The 10059-nt window shown below is 32.8% G+C and overlaps 1 protein-coding gene across 1 annotated transcript; it reads left to right on the top strand.

The window, feature by feature from the left end:
* The first annotated feature begins 8965 nt into the window (after nucleotides 1-8965).
* LOC133833875 (actin-related protein 8-like) lies at nucleotides 8966-9636 on the top strand. The gene is made up of 2 exons (XM_062263484.1): nucleotides 8966-9127; nucleotides 9397-9636. The coding sequence occupies exons 1-2, from the start codon at nucleotides 9002-9004 to the stop codon at nucleotides 9547-9549; spliced, it is 279 nt and encodes a 92-aa protein (XP_062119468.1). The 5' UTR covers nucleotides 8966-9001; the 3' UTR covers nucleotides 9550-9636.
* The last annotated feature ends 423 nt before the right edge of the window (nucleotides 9637-10059 follow it).

The following is a 10059-nucleotide window of genomic DNA, read 5'->3' as shown; positions in this document are numbered from 1 at the left end:
TTGAGGAAAGAGATCCATTGTTGTCGTTGCTTCATTTGGAGAACCTCCAACTCAGAGGGCAAATCTCAGAGCGTAATTTACCTTTTAAGGCACTCGCGACCTACCAACTGGCACAGACAGGTGGCCTCGGGGGGTAACATATCCCGAAGATGTCTACAAACATGAGTTGCCACGTGTCAGGAGGTGAAAATACGGACAACAAATAAATTCGCCCAAAGATTCTCTTTTATTCTCTAAATCTCATATCTCTGTAAAATTTTCCAAAATTGACCAAGTTAACTTTAAAAATCCTAATTGATAATTAAATCAATTAATTGAGACATTTTAGATGATTTTCTCAAAGGTTATGTGGGGACCATGGATCCATGAAATCAAGCTCCAATAACTTAGCGTGAATTTATTTACAAATAATTTCACTACCTTATTAATTCATCGTGACTCCACTATAGACTCAGAATTGAACTCTTGAATTCATAGAACGTATTTTGAACAACAAATATGTTATCCATTGTTATAACAATTATAGTTAGTCAATCATCTATCGATGACTTACTAATGAGCTAAGTGAAAATTATCGTTTTACCCCTCATCAGTATTTTATCATTAACACCCATTAAGTTCTTTATAAATGATATTTCCGTGAACTTAATCACAGAAATGAGATCTCAATCATTTAACCTTTTGAACAAAGCAATTAAGGAAATTATCTTTTCACTTCTCATACAGAAGTTATAGATTTCATATCTATGAATAATACTCCCACTCAATTACAGTACTAAATTCCAAGATGTAATTATGGGCTAGACCGTAGGGTAAGCTGGTAATGAACAAGTTAAAAGATTTCAATAATATAATTAGCAGAATATTATCACTCAGAATTAAGATCAACTCGACCTATAGTCAACCTTGTGACATTGATTAGATTCGATAACAACGATACTTACTTATCTATCAATAATCAATATCGGTCCTAGTCTGATGTAACCAAATACATCTTATCTTATCTATTTGGTCGATGCCTTGGACAAGAAATCACACCCCGAATGTATAAGTATATCATATCGTAGATTTCCTAATCAATGAAAATCCAATGAACTGATCTGATCTTAGAACTCGTTCTTTTTAACATACAATTACAACTATAATCCACTGTGACCTAGTTACTATAATTGTAAATATCCATATATTCTAGATTTTATAAATGTTTGTATTATTCCAATAATCATGTAATAAAACAAGCAAGAAACACGATTGTCAAACTAAATGATTTCTACTACTTTTATAGACAATACAAAATCATGTTACATATCCAACATGGTTTTATAAGGGCATAAAACCCAACACTTGGTCCTTTTAGGCATCATGCTCTTGCAATAAGCAAGGCACCCCCACACTTTAAGATTGCCTAGGTTAGGCTTATTTCCTCTCCATAACTCATATGGAGATACATTGCTATTTTTCATAGGAATTCAATTCAATATATGGCACGCAATAAGCAAAGCTTCACCCCACAAATTATTACACAATTTTGCATGTAAAAGCATAGAATTAATCACCTCAAGATATGTCATATTCTTTCTTTCAGCTATTCCATTTTGTTGTGGAGTGTATGGTGCAGTGCATTCATGTATAATACCACGTTGTTTACAAAATACATTAAAATCATTTGAAAGTACTCACAACCACAATCACATCTAAGAGTCCAAATTTTCCTTTCTAGTTGATTTATACTTAAGTTTTATAGATTTAAATTCATTAAATGCCTCATCCTTAATATTAAGAAAATACACATAAGTATACCTAGAGCAATCATCTATAAAGTTATGAAGTATCTATTTCTTGCTCTAGTCAACTTGTCATTTAATTCACATAAATCACTATGTATTAAATCTAGCAAGTTTGAACGTCTATCAACACTTGGAAAAGGTTTCTAACCATTTTAGATTTAACACGTAATTCACATTTATCATGCTCATTCACATCACAATTAACTAATCCACATTTAATAACTTTTTTATTTGTGCTATAACCTATATGAGCAAGTCTATTATGCCACAAAGTAATAGAACTTGAATTAATGACATTACAAGAATTAGATGTCATATTATTATTGTCATTATCAAGAGTACATAGTTTGATCATATCATCACATGAATAACCCTTTTCCCACAAAAGTGCCCAATTTAGTCAAAATGAGTTTACTGGATTCAATCTCTATTTTGATACTGGATTTACCCAATAGACTTCCACTTATAATGTTTCTATTCATATTGGGAACATATGAAACATTAGTTAGAGTCACTTTCTTTCCTTTAGTGAAATACAAATGAATGCAGCCCCTTCCAAGATTCTTGGATCTCTTTTCACTTTCATTTGGACTTTAAGTCCCTCATTTGCACTTTCAAAGGTTTTGAAAAGAGTTTTATCATAAGTTACATAAATGGTGGCATAAGCATCATACCATTATCCTTGCACCTTCCCTTAGGTTGCATTACTTCACTCAAGATTGCAATGATCTCAACATCAATTACATTGACATGTTTACCTTCTCTTAAGGTTGCATTGGTCTCATCACTACATGCATAAACTATGTCAATTTCCTTTAGAGTTATCATACATTCCTCATTGAATGCATTATTCTCAATTAGGGTTACAATGCATTGCTCATTGAATGCATTACATTTAACTAAGGTCACAAAGATATCATCATCAATCAAAGTGACTCAATTAAATTCATTTAGAAGTGCAATGATCTTAACATCAATTGCCTTAATTATGTTTAATTTTACAATTACCATATCTCACGTGATGATCAATAATTTTACAAACAAAGCAAGTATAACTATAGCCCTTGAATTTTTCATTAATATTCACCATTGTTGTAGTGCACCAAAAAAAAATTTTAGATTATTTAAATTTTTGTGAATTGTTTTATTTAAGTGTTGTTATTTTATTTAGTTGATTGTTTGTTTTATTTGATTGTTTATTATTTTATATAATTGTTAGAATTGTTTGGTATAATATTTTGAATTTAAATTTGTTAATTGTTTGTTTGGTTAATTAATTTAATAAGTGAATAGTGTGTAACATGTGTTATTTTACTATTAGTGTTACATTTTAAATAAATGTGACAATTGAGGTAATTATGTGAGATTTGGTTGAATGCACTAAGGTGCATGGTAGATAGTGATGCACCCTAGTGATTTAGTGTGTGCTAGTGCATGGTAGCATGGTACACATGTGTAGATTTTCTACACACTTTATATTTCCTTATTTTAGATTTTATTTGAATTAATTTATAAAAAAAAAAGGAAATGGAGAGGTTTGGACGTGTGAACCTAAATGGGAAAGGAAGATTGAGATTTTTATTGTATTTGGGTCAATTATAGTTATCATCTTATTTCCATAATTTTTTTAGATAAAATAAATTAAAAAAAAGATAAGGTGATAATGTTATTTTGGGAAAGGAAGTGATCATCTTTATTTTTCCACCTATTGTGATATAATTAGATAAATATGAATTAAGACAAATCTTGGAAGAGAATAGGAAAGTTACCCTTTTTTCTTTTATTGAGTCATTATGGGAAAATTAGGATAAAGAGGGAATGGGAAAAATGGAAGAGCATTATGCTCTTGGGGCTGCCGAATTATAGAGAGAAGAGAGAGAGAGAGAGAGAGAGAGAGAGAGCGTGACCTAGAGAGAGAAGGAGAAGAAGAAAGAAAGGAAGAAGAAGAAGAATAAAGGGTTCAAGCTAGGGTAAGGTTTTTGGTTGTTTTCCTTATGATTAATCTAGTATTATGATTGGGTTGTCTCTAACCTTGTTCATCTTCTTCTCCATCTTGATTATTCAAAATATACAACCCCCTAGGGTTTGAGCAAGGAGGATTATTGGACTCTTGGTTGGATTTGATTCTTGATTTTCTATCAAGAAGAGGTATTGAAATCCCTCCCTAAATTTTGTGATGGTTTTGATGAATAGATTATTAGAGGGATTATGGTTAAAAGGGGATTCATGTTTTGGGTAGAAAAAAAATGGGTACTTTGTGTTCTTGATATCTTGTTGATAATAAGTTGTTTGATTTGCATGAAGGGTATCATGGTTTAATGTATAAAAGGGTTATGATGTCGATTTTTCTATGTATAATGATTAGTGGTAATTTATGAATGCAAATATAGGGTTTCGGCCTAGGCATACCTAAGGATTATCTTGATATTTTGTTTGATGTTGTATGATTTTCAATATATTAGATCCATGTTTTAGGACCTATGTAATATGGGTAAGATGATAATTGGCAATCTTGATATTTGGATCCATGAAATTTTGATAGGATGCATGTTATATTGTGAATAAATAAATTATAAGATGCATGAAAATAATGATAGAAACATGTTAGGTTAATATAAAGGCATATGTGAATATGGTGTTATGAATTTATGTATGCTATTGCCATGGTTGTTGTTTTTGGATTTCATGTGTAGATTCAATGGAATAGAAAATTGGTTTTATAAGATTTCATGTGAATATGTTAGTAATATTAGAATCATGTATATAATAAGAGTATGATGAGATTTTGGACATGTATGATTTTATGTGAAATTTTTGGGATAAAACACTACAACAATATTTAGTATATATTACATTAAAGAATAGCATATATTTAGAAGTGCTATTATTGGAGGGGATTAAAAACACACGGAAGACTTGGCGCCATATGAATAAAACTCAGGCGCCAAAATGAATTTTTGTTACCCGAAATTCCCTAAATCTAAGTTACCCGAAAGTTTCTCTCAGCCTCCATCTCTCACTCACGAAGACTCACTCCGCCCTCTCCGCCCTCACGAAGTCTCTCTCTCGTCTCGTCTCTCCGCCCTCTCCGCCTCACGAAGTCTCTCTCTCGTCTCGTCTCTCCGCCTCACGAAGTCTTCTCAACTCATCTCTGCCTCACGAAGACTCGCTCCAGAGTGGAGCTCTTTCTCCGCCTCACGAAGTCACGCTCCAGAGTGGAGCTTCTCTGCCTCACGAGTTCTCTGCCTCACGCCCACTATCTCAGGTTCGTTTCTTATCTTATATATGTAAAAAAAACACAAAATCTTATTCTGCTTCGTTCTTTCTTTTCTATTTTCTATTTTTTTTTTTATTAGAAACACACACAAATGACATCTTTTAAGTCTTATATGTAGAGGGAAGAGATTCACATCCCAAAATACATCATAAAATATTTCAATATGGATCATTAGTCTTAATGGGGAAGTTTTCTGCACTAAGCAGTTTTGTCTTATTGTTTTGTTTTGCTTTACATTATTATTCTCATAATTGTATTCAGACACTTTGAGGTCATCTTCTCACGATATTAATACAAAGAAGTTTATTTTAGAAAAAAAATTAGTATTTATTTTTTCCCATCTGATACTATTATGGCTGCAGTTTTTTTCCCTTTCAATTTGGTCAATTTTTGATGTGTTTCATCTGTTTTAACATTCATTATTAGCAGACATTATGAACTAAGTTAAAGTACCCAGTATTTTGCTTGAGATCCTACCAAGGATTGTTGGGTACTTTTTTTTGAGCTGACTAAGGGTTGCAGGGGTTTGGTGCAATGACCCATTATGATATAATCAATGTTCAGCCTGACTAATGTTTATTAGCTTAAATATTTTTTTAAAGATTTCACATATTTGCCTGTATTTACTTTTAGGAATATTTATTATTATCGTTGTTTGAGATTATTTTGTTATTTATCATTTTATGTATTTTTATTATTTTATTATGTTTTTGCAGAAGAGAGCTGGCTAAGGAAGTTGTTGAACTTTTGACCACTGCTGCAGATGGTGCTAAATCTTTGATTGATGCTAGTGATAGGCTGATATTATATGTTGAATTAGCTCGATTATATGGTACTCTTGGTTATGAGCGTAAGGCGGCGTTCTTTTCAAGGCAGGTAGCTCAGTTATATTTGCAACAAGAAAATAAGTTGGCTGCTATTAGTGCTATGAATGTTTTGGCATTGACAACAAAAGCATATCGTGTTCAGAGTACAGCATCTGTTTCTAGATCTTTTGTTGTAAAAGTGAGTATATAAATATTATCTGGGAGATGGTTTTTAATTTTCGGGGATCTCATGTCTTTACATGTATTAAGCAGCATTCTTGGCTCATATCATTCATTTGACACGAGGAGTTGGGTTTCACTTTGTCTACTTTGATTGTCGGTGGACTCTTATGTTTCTTATAGCTATTTTAGAGCTCGTTCTTTACCACTATCTGTCATTTATTAAAAAAAAATTTAATTTTCACTGACCAGATCCTCTTATTTTTATGGAACATATCTTGTAAATATGTTGTTAACAAGTTTATTTGCCTTTATCTTACTTGGAAAATTTACTAAAGGAGGTTGGATCAGGTCATGCTGATAGCACAAAAATGTTGCACCAGGCCGTAATCTCTCTTTTTGAGTCTCAATGGAGCACCCTGCAAATGGTTGTACTGAGAGAGATTCTGCTATCTGTTGTCCGTGCTGGAGATCCTCTTGCTGCCTGGAGTGCAGCTGCACGACTGCTTAGGTCATATTATCCTTTAATTACACCTGTAGGGCAAAATGGTCTTGCTAGTGCACTTTCAAATTCAACTGATAGGCTGCCTTCTGGAACACGCTCTGCTGATCCTGCTCTACCTTTCATTAGGTAAGTATACAATATCTTAAGGAGGCTATTCTACTTTTACGAGCAAATAACACGATATTTTTTAGTGATGTATGCGCACAGAATGCATAATGCTTAAGCAAGGGTAGTGCTTTACTTTGTGAGTTGTGAATTGCTGAACTGATAGACAGACTGAGGCTAGGTTCTGGCTTTCCATTCTTTGTAAAAGAAAAACTTTTCATGGTGTTTATCTTGCTATATATGTTTGTATGGATAATATGTGTATGATAATCCACTTTGATTTATTGTTTATACTTGGCTGTTGATTTTTATAATTCTTGTCCAAATCTGTCCATTATTGATAATGTGATAACTGTAGCTGATACTAACTTGCATGTGAATATTTCTTTTGCTAAACTGAGTTCTCGACTGTTACTTTTGTTTGATCAATTTCACTTGTACATATTACTAAATCTAGATTACTATTAGAGATGGTAAACACTCTTAAATTAGAAGCAATTATGGCGACATTTGTACTGCTTAACTTTGATTTGAATACAATCTGAAATATTTGGCAACTTTAAGATATAGTATGACATAGATGCTGCTAGCATTTTTTCCCCAAAAATAAAAATGTTATGGATGGTAGATGTTTTCCATATATATATTTGTTTTCTTTTACTTCTTTTCAACTCAAAATTTCCAGCTTCAGTAGCAGTTTCAACTATGTTATTTACTAGTCTATCTTTTAAATTTTCCCAGGCTGGATCGTTAAAAATAGGGTAAATTCACTCTTAGAGCTCTACTTTTATCATCACATATTATTCTGCAATTTTCAATTTATTCCAGATTGCATTCTTTTCCCCTTCATCAATCACAAATGGACATTGTTAAGCGGAATTCAGCTAAAGAAGATTGGTGGGCTGGATCAGCTCCTTCTGGACCTTTTATATATACACCATTCAGCAAAGGAGAGCCAAATAACAACAGTAAACAGGAGTTGATTTGGGTTGTTGGGTTTATTTTGGAAAGTCCTATTATTTACTCCGGTTAAAATTTGTAGATATGTGAAAATTGGTTTCTGTTTGGCTCATGAATCAATACCAAAGATAGGATTTATTATTTTTGCCATCTGTGCGTTCTGCTACTTTCTTGGTCACCTTTTAACTACCAGCTTCAAAGTTTCATCATTCATTCATTCATTAACCACAACTGTGTGTAATCCCAATTGTCACTTTCTCATATGCAGGAATTTGGTAATATTGAGTCTCCAATGTATACAAGACTTAGACAGCTTTTTTCCACTATTTATAGCAGGTAGCTCCTCTCTTTTTCTTTGCTTTGGCTTTCATGAAATGAGCTTCTTTACTCACATATGTATATTTGATATGTCTTTTACAGGATGCAGGTAAGAGCACCATCACAGCCAGTGGTTGTGTCTATACCAATATTGCATTATGATGGTCAGCTTCTATATATTCATTGCCTTTTCTGTAATTTAGATAGTTGAATTTTTTAGAAGTTTGGTCGTGTAATTCCTTAGTGAGACACTTGAGAATTGTGTGTTTTTCTTAAAACTATGATTCCGCTAACAATTGCTATGTAGGTATCCAAGAGAAACTTAAACCTCATACCTTGTGATATAGCAAGCCATATGCCTTATCATTTGAGCTACCCCTCTTTGGTAAAGAATTAAGATTAGTTTGTTTCATGCAAAAATGACATTTACCATCGGATATAGATTTCGAGGCCTTGATCCAATTTTCATTCTTCATTTTCCTTTTGTAAAGCAAGCTTCTATGACTTGAGTGGTTGACAATCCTGAACAGGCACCAAATTTACTTATTAACACTATAAGCTAAGATGCTTTATGTACTTATGCTTGTTTATGAGTAATTTGGACCTTTTGCTTTTGGCTTAAAATGTTCGATTGATTCTTTGATAGATGTTTTTTATTTGTAAGATCTTATCCATTTTCTGTTTTTGAAAATGTAGGCAACTTTAGCTTTGTATGCTGCTAGAAGAACTTCAGGAATTTTTGTAAATATTGGGTTTCAAGTCACATCAGTTGTTCCAAGTAAGGAGTGATAGTTTCTCTTTTATCTTTTATATGCTTTATGCTTCCTTAAACTATCAACAAGGTTTCATTTACCTATGATATATACTGATTAGCCCTGCAGTATGAGTTACAGTTTTAACTTTCCATGCAGCCTTGCTGCTTTTATTCTTCTTTTTTCATTTTCATTCTATGGACTTTCCAGTGCTTTCTTTTATATCATATCTTGGTTGCATTCAATGTTTGGGGATCTGAAATATACTCTTTTCTTTTCTTTTTCGGCTTCTAGTTTTATATGGTAAAGTAATGTGCAAAGTGGGTGTGGAGGTTGTGGGACTGGGAGCACTAAAACTTACCGGGTTTCTTAAGGAGTTGATGCAGCAGAACAATATTAGTTTTGAATCGCTGTACACCGTTCGCACTTTGAAAGAGGTACAAGTCTTGCTTGTTTCTTGAGTGCAGAATATTGTTGTTGAATATTTATCCTCGTTTTTCCTGACTGTAGTTATTCTGTTTTAATACTATCAGCTTTGCACCCTCAAAGAAAATATTTTGCTCATGGTACATTAAACTACTAATACCATTAGTATCCTGTGTTTTAGTGGAATGTTTCAATTTTGTTTTCTACTGCTCTTCTCTCTCATTTTTGTAAGGAGACCTTGCTGAAGCTGAGTTCTATTTATGACCTTATTTCTATACAGAATCTCTGTTATGTTGCCTATGATTATGAGGCTGAGCTACTCAAAGATACACGAGCATCATCTGACGCAGCAGGAGAAGGTCAGTTCACTCTTTCAAAAGAGCGGTTTCAAACAGGAGAAATCTTATTCCAGCCACGAATGGCAGGAGTGTAAGTTCTGGAACTTATAATATTTATTGCTTCACGAGCACTGTCAGGAAAGTTCCAACTGTGTGGATGCATGTGAGTGTGTGTGTGTGCTGCAAGGATATTAAAACTTCTACCATATAATTCATCGAAAAAGATGTCTAGAAATGCTTTATGTCTTGATTCTAGGCGTTAAAAATGTGAAGAGAATACAGTTCTTCTAAGAGAATATAATTGAGACTTCATGAAAGTATAGTGTTTAAATTGTAAAAAACATATGAATAATATGCATATAATCAGGTAGTTGTTTCATTATTCTTCTGCAAATTTGGTACAGCTAATCTTGTTTTTCACTAGAATTGGAACTCTATAATATTGTAGTTTTTGTAAGTTACTGTTATGTCTAGAATAAGGATAGTGGTATTTGTATATCTCATGTATTAATGACCACATAATGCCAGCAAATGTATACATAAATAATAACCAGGCAATTAAAATATAACAAGTTACAGAAGTCTACTTGACACATGTTTATCTT

Source organism: Humulus lupulus, chromosome 5, assembly GCF_963169125.1.
Source record: "Humulus lupulus chromosome 5, drHumLupu1.1, whole genome shotgun sequence".
In the NCBI taxonomy this organism is placed as follows: Eukaryota; Viridiplantae; Streptophyta; class Magnoliopsida; order Rosales; family Cannabaceae; genus Humulus; species Humulus lupulus.
Note: the sequence above shows the minus strand (reverse complement) of the source record. Positions and strands in the feature narration are given on the sequence as shown.